Source organism: Chelmon rostratus, chromosome 17 (assembly GCF_017976325.1).
Source record: "Chelmon rostratus isolate fCheRos1 chromosome 17, fCheRos1.pri, whole genome shotgun sequence".
NCBI lineage: Eukaryota > Metazoa > Chordata > Actinopteri > Chaetodontiformes > Chaetodontidae > Chelmon > Chelmon rostratus.
The window spans coordinates 17503135-17517051 of NC_055674.1; the positions used below are offsets into that span (position 1 = coordinate 17503135).

Genomic DNA, 13917 nt, shown 5'->3' on the forward strand with positions numbered 1-13917 from the left:
GAGGCCTGTTTGTTCAGGGGAGGCCCAGAGACGCAGGGCAGCCTGACATTTCCTGTCCACATGCCAAGAAAAAGACACATTCTTCTGCCAGGGACCCCATATTTCCTGTCTGCCTTCACACTGTAACTGAAGGACACATCCCACCTCACGCCGTCCACCCGATCCCGTCCCACGCTCAAGAGTTCCCCAGATGCCTTTATGTATAATCTCTTTGGTTTTGTCATACACGTCTAAAATGTATGTACAAACTCACATTTTCTTCCCATTTAATGCTAAGAAGTCTTTCTCCTGCTGTTGCCATCAGAATAATTTGCATACACTTTTAGGCCACTTGCCTCTACTTGTTTTGACCTTTCCATCACTTCCTGGTTTTATTTCCGAGCAAAACCTGTTATTAAACACAGACGAGTTGTCTGATGGTACCCTGCATACACATTAGGAGTTTAATACTCCATTCGTTCATTTCGCTGCAGTCGATCCGTGGGTGGTGCCCGAGGCGGCGCAGCCGTCGGATCAAACAAACAAACAGACAAACGAAGAGTGAGGATGAAACTCCAGATCAGCCCGGCTCGTCCTGCTTGTGCCGGTGACTAACCTGCAGTCTGCCGGGGCACAACGTCCTGACACATAAAGCTGTCGCTCCTGCGTTTTTACAAGGTGAGGAGCTATTTGTGCTCCTCGTGGCAGCGAGGCACCTGGGAAGTGACTCACAAAGTTAATGAGTCATATTCTTTGACAAATTTCCGTGACAAGCCTTGATGACAAAGCTTCTAATTAACTGAAACAGTCGTGTAGGATCTGGAGGGTCTCCTTAATTTCTCCTCACCTCTGAGAATATACAGTAACATTAACAGTTACTGCTATAGTGTTGGGACAGCTGTGTGAGAGCACAATCACTGGTTGAAAGCGCCATCTAGCGCTTAAGGGCTCAGCTGTGCGGACATTACACAGGGGTCTCTCCAGATCAGCAGAGACGGGGTTGTCGGAGGACATCCGCTGTGATGAGCTGGTAGATAAGACTTTTTTTTTTGTCTTCATTCCCCTCCGCTGCCGATTGGCTGGTTGTGGCTGACCGAGGGTGGAGGATCAGAGGGGCCAAAGGTGTGCGCTCCAGTCAGGTGGCGCCCACACACTGATCTGTCAGCGCGCAGTTTCGCTCCGGACTGGAGCTGAAGGGGATGTAGAGCGGCTGGTCGCCACATCTTCAGAGCGGATTCAAGCAAGTACAAGACATGAGTGGTAAGTCAGCGAGACTCGAGTACTACAAGACATGAGTAAAGCTGCTCCTTTACAGGCAGCGAGGCTGTGCCGTGCCCTGTTAGTGGTTTGTTATCACTGATAAAGTTCTCAGGTTCCGCTTTGTGTCATCGCAGTGAAGTAGACTACTGTCTCTGAAGTATCAAAACAGCAGTTTTAATTCTCATATTTTACACAATAATCCACTTCAGTATATACAGTCTTCGGACATGTGTAGATCTGTACTGCTGAGTCCACTGATGTGCGTGTTTTCTAGATGTGGAGCATTCACTGGCAGTCTGTGAAATGTGATGCTTTGGCTGAATGAAGCTTTAGTGGATCAAGTTGCATTCAGGTTTTCGTTTTTTTTTTTTTATCAGTAATCAGTTGATTTCACACTTTTTCCAGAACAAAACCATGAACCATGAATTGAAGCTCCTGGTAATTACTAACAGTATTTTTTTGTGTGTGTGTGTGTGTAGTCAGATCAAATGCAAAAGCTCGTCTCATATTTATAACTTTCATTCTGTGGAGTTAGACACTTTCCAAACTTCGACACAAAAAATCTCAACAAGATCTGATCGTAAGAAAAAGAACAGAAAGAAGAAAGCAAACGAATGAAATCCCTGTACATCTTGTCGGAATATGTTATCAGCATGTTATCTTTTATAATAATTCTTTAAGCAATCTTCATTTTGCAGTAAAGATTTTTGACAGTTTTCACTGGAGCTTAATTCTAATCGGGCGCTGTCAATCATTTTCAAAGAAAAGGTGATAGTAGCTTCAGGATAGTATTCTAACTTCTTTTTTTATTACCTTGTGTGTACAGAGGAGGAGTTAAGTGGTAATCACATGAGAACAATGTCTCAAGACTGTTTATTGGTAATGAGAGAGATTCCAGGGCCTGCCTCGACCTGCCTGTTAGCACAGATAGCTCCGATCAGCTGCAGAGAGCAGCTCTCCTCATGAGCAGATGACAAAGTCCCTTCACACGTTACCAGAGCCGAGAATGAGAGTCTTTCTTAGGCTGATCAGCGTGAGAGATGAGAAAGAAAGTGGTGGCCTGGAACTCTCTGTGATTATAACGGACTCACTACATTTGTTAAAGCAACAGAAATTAGAGGTGGGGGTTTTGCCTGTTCATCCACACAGCTTTGAGGGGCCTGTGTTGTTATAGTGTGCCATGTTCACTGGATTTGGGACACCAAACTAAAAGCTTCCCTCTCTTGCAATTAACCATTCTGTTATTATGACTACTGCATGTAGACAACCCAGAAAACAGCTTAGAGTTAGTGCAAGTATGTATTTAGCTGGTTTTAAGCAAACTCCTGTACTCACTTTCTCTCTCCTCCGCGGTGTGGAGTGAATGGGGCTGAGAAAGCTTTTGTCCGCAGTCCCCTGGTGTGTTTTTAGGTGTGCGGTGTGAGTCATGCCAGTGTTTTCATTCCAGCGCTCTGAGACACTGACCCACAAAGTGTCCTCCCCACTGCAGTTTATGGCCCTCGTAACAGCAGCCCCACGGCTCGACAGGCACTAAACAGTGTATAAAACCGCTGCTGCTGTTAACTCACTCACTAGCTCTCACTGTGTATGAAATATAAGTTCACTGATGCAAACATTTGTCATCTTACGTAAGATTTAGCAGCATATCTGCTGTCTGTGAATGCAAATGGCTTCAGGGTAAATGTTCATGTGTCAGACTTTGCCAGATATCGTAGGGAGTAAATCCCCCTCAGTGTTCCCCAGAAGATTTCCAGTAATCTCATCAGTCATCCCATAACTATGCCAGCAGATAAATCCACTAATCCTTTTAATGCATCCTCAAGAATGACTTCTATTCAGTCAGCGTTGTGGGCCAACAAGATTTTTAATTAAGGCTGAAATTAAAGGGATTTTAAAAGTTCACAAAGGCATTTCATGTGTTTGCTTCTGCTGCCTTGTCCCCTTATCAGACTGTGATTGTTCAGAAATCATAGTTGTAGCACACTGTGAGAGTTGCACACAGACACAGATAAGCGCAGTCAGACAAAAACAAACTGTGGAATTCTCCATGGGGAAAATTATTTTGTCTAGGGCTGGACGTTAGATATATCTGTCAATCTGGCACTCAGCTTTGAAGCGTGACAAAGTTCCTGGGGTCAAGATTAAAAAAAAAAACAACACACTCTCGAACTTTCTGTCTTCTCGTCTCTGTTTGAGGACTCAAACCTGAGCTGCCTGTAACTCTTCGGCCTCTTGCAGGTGTCACCGTTTGGGCGGAGGAGGGGGGCATATCCCAGGAGGAGGTGCGATCTTCTCCCTCGTGGTCAGAGGAGCGCTGTGAGGAGCTTTGGGATCGCGTGGAGGGCGTGCGGCACAAGCTCACCCGCATCCTCAACCCGGCCAAACTCACCCCGTATCTGCGCCAGTGCAAGGTCATCGACGAGCAGGATGAAGACGAGGTGCTCAACTCCACTCAGTACCCGCTGCGCATCAGCAAGGCCGGTGAGACCTGGAGCATCCCACATGCAAACATCTATGCATCGCCATAGTGACATCAGCCATCCAGCTAATCTCAGCACCTCCACAGGTTCAATCATGTTTAGGTGACATAAAAGACCAAATATTGCTTCAGATCATGAAGCAGCTAATGAAAATGATTAAGAGATTAATATTTAAAACTTGCTCATGATAGATAATCCACCACAGATGAGGCAAAGATATTATGTGGCATGAGATGAAAGGGACAGGATGGTTATTGTATTGTGGCGTTCTTACCGATATGGCTGCAGGTGCAGCGGCTCTGGAACACGTGAATCGCACTAGAAATCATAGAAAAAAAAGACATTCCTCATAACTTCAGAACATGACTGAGAATTATTACCTCTTCCTCTGTATCAAAGCAATCCAGTGATAGCTGTCTCTATCCGTGGGTGGGTCGCAATCAGGAGCTGCTAATAGCAAACAGCATGGGTTAAAATACAGGGAGACGACATGCAAGTATGAGTAGTGTGGATCTTTTGTAAAAACCCCCAAAGAAGAAAAAGATTATGTGTGAATGACTGCGCAGCAGGTTGTCAGAGACGAACAGGTGGGCAAAGACAAATGCTGCAGTGAGAGAAACAGGCAGGAACTAAGCAGAGAGTAAGATGAAAGACGGCGCTGAAAGTAAAGGGGAGTGTGAGGCAGACACACAGAGAAGATGAAGGGGCGATGTTGCAAGGATGAAGACAAACACCTGAGCACCCAGGTCGTATCGTAGTTGCTTCATTGCCAGGGAGTTAGCTCATCCCACAGGCAGTCATTCATCATGGTCAGGGTGGAAATTACTGCAGGGGTAAATGACACTCACATCAAAGAGGAAGCAGTTCTACTGCTGGGCTAAACTGCCGGGGGTAGTGATTAATTCTTTTGTTTTTCCCTTTCGTCGAACAGGCCGTCTGCTGGACATTCTGCGCGGTCAGGGCCAGCGAGGTCTTCAAGCCTTCATGGAATCGCTGGAGTTCTACCACCCAGAGCAGTACACGCAGCTGACTGGAGAGCAGCCCACGCAGCGGTGCTCCCTCATACTTGGTAAGCTGGGATTTTGCATGTCGAGGATTGCAGAAGTGCGGGCTCGCCACATGTCACACAGCTCAGTCACACCTTTCAGATCCTTAATCAACCAAAATCCTTACACGACTTATTCCAAGCCCTTCTACAAACTGGTGACCCGCTGTAAGGACAGTCACACTGCTTTTGATATGCTCTTGAGCAAATAACCCCAATTTCTTTAGAGCTTTAGATTTTTCTTGTTCATATATGCAAAGAGAAGACAGAGGGAAAAGAGAGGGAAATATCTTACTTTGATATATCTTAATTTTCATGGACAATGAAAAGACGCTTTAATTCATCGGAAATAGACACAGTATTGAAATATTCCAGTGAATGCATGTAATGATTAGAAAGGCTAACCAGAACTGTGATTGGCTGGAGGTGATGTGAAAAGGTTCTTTAGTGGCGTGTAGGAAACAAGAGTTAAAGCATTTGATCTTTTGAAAGAAGTTTATGTCTGAATGTTCGATGGCCGACAAACAGACCCAAGATGCAAGCACTCACAAGTGTTCAGTGTATCTAGTAGATAAGTACTCTCTGCAGAGCTCAGCACACAATTCTTTATAATGATGCTGCAGAGTACATGAAGGAATGAAAGGCATGATAAAGAAGCCGAATATAATGAAAGGCTTCGGACATTTGACACTAATGGTCTCTAAAACCAAGATCAGAGAGGCAGTATGGGAACTTGAGAGGAAAGCTAGTAACAAATGCTGGTTCCCTTTCCTTTCACAAAGTATTCACCAGTATATGCAGTGCATGCACGTTTACTCTATACTTGAACCAAAAGCCCCCATGATCCGTAACCTCCACCTTTCTTTACTCCCCAGATGAGGAGGGTCCGGAGGGTTTGACCCAGTTTCTGCTCCTGGAGGTGCGTAAGCTGAGGGAGCAGCTGCGAAACAGCCGCGTGTGCGAGCGCCGCCTGTCTCAGCGCTGCCGCATGGCGGAGGAGGAGCGCAGCCGCGCTGAACGCAAAGCTCAGGAGTTACGTCATGACAGGGTGCAGCTGGAGAGGTACCAGTACACATACTGATATTAGAGGGAAACCCAGTTACTTTGGGTTTTTATAGAAGGATCACCAGCTGCTTTTTGACATTTTACATCTTCAGTCATTCACTTTATTTGGGCAAAGCTCTCCGACAATTAAGAGTTTCCATTTGAGATTGGAAACCTGCTGTGTGAATCACCTGATTCATGATAATAATTTTGTCTTGAAGCCTCAGTGAGTGAATTAAAGCGACAGTGAATCCGTGACCGCGTAACTTTTTAATGCAGGTCACAGAAAACATACTGTTTACCTTGTGTTGCACAAAAATGAGTCAATGAGGAAAAAATGATCTGTGATGTCAAGGCTGCGACAGGACTGGGAGTCGGCCAGCCGAGAGCTGGGTAAGATGAAGGACAGGCACCTGGAGCAGGCTGTGAAGTACTCCAGGGCCCTGGAGGAACAAGGCAAGGCCTCCACCCGCGAGAGAGAGCTACTGAGGCAGGTAGGTCGCATGGGAACAGCGTAGGAAAAAACAGAAACTCTTACCATGTAAATTCCACCACTTTTTACCTTTGGAGGGTTAAAGTGAAGTATGTTTTTTCTTCTCGTCTTTCACTGAGAGAATGAGTCATTCCCTTCTACCACCGCATTCCTCAGCTCACTCTGACTGGAAAAGCAGCTGTATCCAGGCTGCAGAAATGGTCAAATTGCTAATAATAGTGATCTTCCTGTCACAAGCCCCCCAGCTTTTTCCCCTGTTGCCAGCTTTAAGCTTCTGTTTTAGGTGCTCCACGGGGGCCACACATTTCTATTTAACACAAGGGTCTGTTTGCAAGAAAAAACATGAATGTTTTTCTGTGACAGATTGATAAGGCAGCAAATAACACTGCCCCAGGCAGCGCAGGTGAAACTGCGTTAGCTGGCACGCAGCTGCAACGTAAGAACTGAAGTGAGCAGTTCCAACCAGCTATGAAGATGTTATCAGCCTCACTTCTATTTAGTCGGGGCACTGTCACGACCTGTCGACCATACCTCTGTGGTGCAAACCGCTTGGCTATGAATACCTGAAAATATCTGTGGTTAATTCTTCCCTGAAAGATGGTGATGTCATCAAACCAATGCATTATTTCTACTGTGGTCTTGTAACCTTATGTGCAGTGTGCCTGCTAATATAGGTATGTAGGAGAAGTTGAAGTTGTTGATGTTGTTGAAGACTTGAAGTTGTGCATAATGAACACTGAAGTTTACTTTTTATTTACCCGAGCTACTTCCTACTGGAGGGCACCACGTATCCTCCATAACAGACCTGCACTGGCAAGTTCTCAGTAGTTATAGTGCAAAAGGCTTGTGTGTCTTTTATTTTACAAATTTTTATTTGTGTCATTAATATTGATAAACAGCCTGCTAGTGTGGTTAAGCGTGAGACATGCCTGGTGTAGAAAAGTAAAAGGCTGCATGTCTTCATGGCTGCTTTGCTTCTTCTCCATACAGATAGAGGAGCTAAGGTCCAGGCTGACAGAAGCAGAGAAACACGATGCTCCAGGGACTCATACGCCAGCAAAAAGAAACAGTTTGCTCTCTAATGGAGTAAACGGCTCTCCACCTGCTTTACCAGAAGAGCCGCTGCAGCCTCCTGAGGTTCAGAAAGCTGAGAATAAAGGAACTCATATGAGGGACTCAGTTCCTGCCAATGGAGTCATAGTATGTTTTTAAATCTACTATCTTAATCACCTGAAAGCTCCTCTATAACTGTCTCTTTTTGAGTCTGAATCAACTGCAGTGCTTTTTCCTTATGGTCCTCAAGCCAAATATTTTGTAGCCTTTTTCTGGTGATGTCTCTAAAGGTGCAGTGTTTAATGTCCTAAAAATGTCCTCTCTGTTGTTTACCTGAGGCTCTGATGGATATCCTGCAGCAGGACCGCAGGGAGTCTGCAGAGCAGAGGCAGGAGCTCTGTGATATCATTACCAGACTACAGGGGGAGCTACAGAGCGCTGAGGAGCACAGGGACAAGGTGAACACTTGTCACAAATGATTTTTAAGGTTAGATTATCAGTTGTTGAAAAGTTTGATTGGCTGTCAAAGGAAGAGGTTGTCATAGTAAACGATGTTTGCAGCTGGAGTCGCAGAGCGAGCAGCTGCAGCTGAAGGTGAGAACTCTCCAGCTGGACTGGGACACTGAGCAGAAGAGGAGCTTGTCCTATTTCAACCAGATCATGGAGCTGGAAAAGGAGAGAGACCAGGTGAGTATGAGTGGAGTGTCAACGTGGACTCATGGCCCACGTTGTCTTGCAGTTGAGCCTGCAGGTGTGTAGCCTGGTGCAGATTCAGTTTCCCCACATAGTAGCATCCCTGACTATTCTGAACAGTTTTTGCACCGTGCAAACTTCTTATTTCATCTTTTCACCAGGCTCTGCACAGTCGAGACAGCCTGCAGCTGGAGTACACCGACTGTCTGCTGGATAAGAACCGCCTGCGTAAACGCATTGCGGAGCTGCAGGCCAACCTGGAGCAGCAGCAGAGGGATCTGGAGAGAGAGAGGGAGAGGAGTCGGGATCAGGTGAAGCAGAGCAGCCCCTGCCTGCACTGTGTGAGTTAACGCTCCAGCACTGTGAGTTATGAGCGCAGCCTTATCCTGCTGCAACCTCAGAACATTTTACACACAGACCGTTCCCTGTGTCTGCCCCCCAGTCCCACCTGTCCCTGTGCAGCGAGGACCAGTGCTACGGCCCCTGCTGTTCCCTCGGCCTGGACTTGAGACCCCGTCTGCTGCTGCGAAAGGTCGGAGCTGGTATTCAACTATTATATAATAACAGTAGAATCACCTTCGCCGTAGCCATGAATTACATCAGAACCAATTGAAGGAATGTGGTGCTGTTGTCAATCAGAGGACTTGTAGCTACTGTTTATGTAGTGTAACCTCTTCTTTGTGTAAAGGATCATTTCCACGGCTCTCAACTGTTCTGGAGACTGCAACAACATGTTTTCTCCCATTGTTATTGCACTATGTGAGGAATGGAGCTTTTGGACTGCAGAGTGCATTTCTTCAGCTGCACTAAGACCTTGTTATTGTCTATAGTATGAGACACTGTAGTAGATACTTACACAACTCTCAGCGTGTTAGCACCTGCACAACACCTCTCACTAGCTATGAGTTCACATCATGTTTACTTGTTTGTCTGTGCCACAGGCGCCCTCTAGAGGCCAAGCCAATGAAAACTCAGAGGCAGACAGACAGACAGAGGGTAAGTTGTGTGCCCTGACGCCTGGATGGCAATTCTCAAGTTTTGTGCAGGAAAGCGCCTGATTTATTTTATATAGATGCTTGATTTATAAAAAAAAATCTTTTTGCTTTTTCACAGATTCTTGTTGCAATTCTGAGGAGAATCTCCTTTTGTCAGTGAGTATCACGGCTCTGCTCACGATCCAGCAAAAAAGAGAGAAAGAATGAACGAGTGAGAATCGCCATGTTTTTACTTACCTCTCTACCCTCAGACAGAAGACAATGAAAAGGAAATAAATCGGCTCTCCACGTTCCCCTTTCCTCCATGTATGAACTCCATCAACCGGCGGTTCAACACAGAGTGAGTTCATCAGCTCCATGCACCTCCAGCCCTGCCGATACATACTTTCAGCCTGTTCTAACTGACTCCCTTTGATTAACATTCATTTTTTTTGTGCTCTGAGAAGGTTTGACTTGGAGTCCTGGGGCAGTGATGAGAATGATAACATCACAGGTAAATGTGATTCTGTCATGTTTTGCATGAACCACCTTCAGGTGCTTACTACCTTCCATTAGTTATCAGTCATGCAGAAGAAAATGAATGAAGCAATTGTGTGTGATTCTATAATTGTTTTAATTTGGTATCAAAGTCTAGCTCTGGGTTGGCTTTCTTTGCGTGCAGTAGCACATTGTCAGCTTACATTATGAGGCTCTGTGATGTCCTCAGGTGAGCAGAGTGAAACGTCTTTGTGGGATTCCTGTAACTCCCTGCACTCTCATCTCTTCCCCCCTGACCTGGTCAACCTGCCTGCAGTCTCCTCACACCAACCCAACCCCAGCGCTCCCAGGTACAACCTCATGATTTTTGCCACCTGTCACTCGTTTTTGCCTCATGTGCATGCCCCACCATCCTCATCTGCTGCTGCCCATCTTTGCCGTCTCTCAGGATACCCCCCAGCTCTCCATCTTCAAGCCCCCCCGTCTCACCGAAGCACAGAAGATCCAGTCTAGCTGATGACATTGTGATAGTTGGAGGAAATCGAACGGGGATCTTTGTCAGCCATGTGAGAGCCGGTTCCTCAGCTGAACAATGTGGGCTGAAGGAGGGCAGTGAGCTGCTGGAGGTGTGTGTGTCTGTATGGTGAATTAATCATATGTGTGAGAGTTGTTTGTGTGTATATGCGAAGACATGCTTCAATTAGAGAATGTGTGCTACAGGTAATGCTTATGTATGCATTTTTTAACAAATGCACATTGCAGTTAATGTAAGAGAGAGGGAAAAGAAGAGAAGAATGCAAGGCTGGTGTAACATGCTGTTTTCTCTTCATGCTGTCCAGCTGGAGCGGGTTCTGTTTGGTGGGGGCAGTGTGCTGCTGAGCCAGTGCACTGCTGAGGTAGCCCACTTTTCTCTGCAGTGGTGGACCGAGCCTTCAACGCTCAAACACCAGAGCAACCCAGAGGGTGAGTCCGTATTCTCAGAGATCTGACAGAAATGTCCATTCATATCTCAGAAAGACAGAGGGACTAAGCCGCCTCTTCTTCTGTTTCCTGTCCTCAGGGTACTCCAAGCTGTGCTCCCAGCTCTCTGCACCTAATTTTATGGGTGCTGACTCCTTCTATGTGCGCGTCAATCTCAACATGGAGCCTCTCGGTGACCCGCCGTCTCTGGGTGTGTCCTGTGACGACATCATACACGTCACAGACACAAAGTACAATGGAAAGTACCACTGGCGCTGTTCGCTGGTGGACCCGCACACAGCCAAGCCCCTGCAGGCAGGAACCATGCCCAACTACAACAGGCACGACAATTAAATCTTCATTTAATGCTATATTATTTGATTTCAATTTAGGCCAACGAGAATGTTTTTTTATACTCGTTCTGCAAGACAGATGTTAGCCTAGTTTGAATTACAGTATGAAGTATGTTAAAAGTGAGCCCAAGCATTTTAATTATGTAGAATTAGAGTGTCCATAACCTGGATTGTACCATTTTCAATCTCAGGGCACAACAGTTGTTGCTTGTAAGGCTACGTAAGATGGCCCTGGAGCAAAAGGACTTCAAGAAGAAGGTGGTAAGACTGCTCATATTGAAATGATGTGAACATCAAGCTCAATTTCAGTCACTGTGCTGAACCAAACTATCAAAGACCTGCTAACCACAGTTGACACAACTATTAGATGTGTATTTTTCTCAATTGTCCTGTAGTTCTTGAAGAAAGCATCTGGACGCGTGCGACTGGTCAAGGCAGTGGACCCCGGCTGCCGTGGGATCGGTTCCACACAGCAGGTCCTTTACACACTCAGCAAACGTAAGCCACAGTGTTCCCCGAATGCAACACCAAATCTGCATGATGAATCTGTTTTCTGTGTGCGTATGTGTGCACTTTGCTTTGATGCGCATGTACCCTCATGCGTGCCTGTCCCCTCAGGTCACGAGGAGCACTTGATCCCGTACAGCGTAGTGCAGCCGGTGCACGTTCACACCAAGCGGCCGGTCATCTTCTCCCCCTCTCTTCTCTCTCGTGGTCTCATAGAGAGGCTCCTGCAACCAGCAGAGTCTGGTTTGAAGTTCAACACCTGCCCACCAGGTATGTGCACAGCAAACACACTCAATCACCCCTGATGCCCCAAACAAAGGTGAACAAAAAGGTGGTTCCTTATTTGACCCTCAAATGATACACCCCCGTCTCCTCTTCCCTCTGTTTCCTGTTTGCAGAGCCTATCCAGGCTTCAGAGAGACGAGACAAGAGAGTGTTCTTATTGGACTCCTGCAGTCCAGAGCAGGCTCTGGGCATACGGCTGCAGTCAATACAGGATATCATCAGCCAGGTATTGAAAAAAAACACACAACTGTTGACTGTGTTTCCCAAAAAGATAATCTTATTGTTTTTCTCCTGTCAAACAAACACATGGCCACACCTTCTTTTTCCTGTTTATTTTATGGAAGAAGAACACGTTTGTGGTAATAAGAATGAATGTAGGTTGTCACACATTATCCAAATCTCACTCCCGGTCTCTGTCTCAGGACAAGCACTGCCTGCTGGAGCTGGGGCTGCACAGTGTTGAGGGCTTATTAAGACAGGAGATTTACCCCATCGTCATCCATATCCGCCCTAAAAACAAGAAGCACAAGAAGCTGAGGTGTGTGCACATCCATTTGCTTTGCATGAACAGTAAATTCAGGGCTATAGTGGTACACTTCAGATCATAGCCCTAAGCTGGTACTTCAGTCAGGCTTGTCCAGGTTCACAGGTTTTGAAAGAAACCAACATGTTTCCCTCTAACTTGCTACATGTGACCCTCCAACACTTGAAACAGGAAGTTTTTTCCACGGTGTGGAGAGGACAGCATAATGGAGGAGGTATGCCAGGCCGAAGAGCTGCAGCTGGAGACACTGCCCCTGCTCTACTACACCCTGGAGCCCAGCGCCTGGAGCTGCACTGATGAGCTGCTGGCAGCCATATGCAATGCCATCCACAGCCAGCAGAGGGCGGTAGCATGGGTGGAACTGGATAGGCTTCAGTAGAGGAGAGAAACTGTGTAGAAAGTGTATGTTTACTTCATTTTCCTGTCTTTGAATAAAGAATTTGGCAGCTGCCAGCAGGCACCAAACAACAGCCAGGTTTCTATAAAGGATTATCAATTGTTAGATCATCAGTTTTTTCTTCAGATTCAGCCTATGTATGTACAGATGAACAGGAATATTATAATTCTCACCTATATAGCCATGCTGGACTGGCAATAACAGGAGAGTAGTGGGAAAAAAATTCAAACTAAAACAGATTTGACCCAGCAAAGACGATACATGTCAGCACAGACATTACTTCACTTACAGTTTTATTATATAACTGATCACACAAGGTACCCATTTTTAGGACATTTGTGTCACCAGGCATTCAGTCATGAAGTGAGTGGAAAGTTAAGCTGTGAGGACATAGTTGAGCTGTGAGGGTATAGCTGAAGGGGATGTTGTAAGCAGGGATGTAGTGGAGAGTACAAATCTGCATTTTGTATTTACAATAAAGACAGTGTCCTTCTTTTTGGGCTGACATAATCTTGAAGATGTAAACTAATTATACAGGTCACACTTAGTATCAAACTGGTGTAACTGCAGTCATATCCACACAGAATTGTTTAAATTCATGACTAGTTTTTAGCTGGGCTGTGTATGACTGAAAGTCAGCAAGGGCTGCATTTGTACAATATACTGCAACAGAGGCTGTAGATCACTGTGACCAAATGATTTTGTTTTTGAACTGCCAAATCTTTGTTTTTCGTTTTGTAACCAGTTTAAGAAATAAATTAATCATAAAAACACGATTGTGTCACACTTGTGTGCTCAAATAAACTGAAATATAACAACAGCAGACATTTAGACATCAGTACAGTAGCTAGATTGATTGAGGAAACTACTAACAATCTGAAGAAGTAATGGAAAAAAAAACAACTAATTTTACATTTACTTGATAAACACATGCACTCAACTCTAGACTATGTAAATACTTTAAAACATACCATACATATATTCCTGTCAAAAGCGACAAAAATGCTGTGTTTCTCTGGCTACCACAGGAAGAAGAAGATTGATCATCCCGATCAATCAAACTTTGTAATAAATTAATAAAATATATGTTGTAAAACTCTTTAAAAAGCTATTTTTTTGGAACATCAAGAAACTGTCTGTTGGCTACCTGTCACTAAAGTTGCAAAAACATCACAGCATTCCTCAAAAATCGAAATTAGTAGAGTGTGCACAATTATTCAGCACCATTAATATAAACGAAAACATGTGAAAATGCTAATTGTGTTCAAGATGTAGCTTTAAAATTGCAGCTTAGAAATGTAACCGATTTACAATAAGGGCTCTTAAAACCCTGCGCAGGTAATCTCACTTTA

At 45.2% G+C, this 13917-nt stretch overlaps 1 protein-coding gene across 2 annotated transcripts; it reads left to right on the forward strand.

Moving 5' to 3' along the window:
- Window positions 1–1090: 1090 nt before the first annotated feature.
- On the forward strand, window positions 1091–13357 carry zmp:0000000896 (caspase recruitment domain-containing protein 10). 2 transcript variants are annotated; one of them, XM_041957087.1, is made up of 24 exons: window positions 1091–1239; window positions 3478–3720; window positions 4651–4788; window positions 5640–5826; window positions 6164–6302; window positions 7292–7501; window positions 7693–7812; window positions 7916–8041; window positions 8209–8388; window positions 8490–8579; window positions 8989–9043; window positions 9161–9198; window positions 9294–9382; window positions 9489–9535; window positions 9749–9869; window positions 9968–10145; window positions 10359–10482; window positions 10580–10820; window positions 11024–11093; window positions 11228–11330; window positions 11451–11609; window positions 11738–11850; window positions 12047–12162; window positions 12340–13357. In XM_041957087.1, the coding sequence occupies exons 1-24, from the start codon at window positions 1233–1235 to the stop codon at window positions 12545–12547; spliced, it is 3102 nt and encodes a 1033-aa protein (XP_041813021.1). In that variant the 5' UTR covers window positions 1091–1232; the 3' UTR covers window positions 12548–13357. The 2 variants fall into 2 exon arrangements, with proteins under 2 accessions (XP_041813021.1, XP_041813022.1); XM_041957088.1 differs by having other exon boundaries at window positions 11024–11090.
- The last annotated feature ends 560 nt before the right edge of the window (window positions 13358–13917 follow it).

What these genes read in the sequence shown, in the direction of transcription:
- zmp:0000000896 (XM_041957087.1), top strand. An exon ending in CCCAACCCCAGCGCTCCCAG is followed by an intron (nt 9,870 to 9,967) that starts GTACAACCTCAT and finishes GCCGTCTCTCAG; the next exon opens with GATACCCCCCAGCTCTCCAT. An exon ending in AGGACTTCAAGAAGAAGGTG is followed by an intron (nt 11,094 to 11,227) that starts GTAAGACTGCTC and finishes ATTGTCCTGTAG; the next exon opens with TTCTTGAAGAAAGCATCTGG.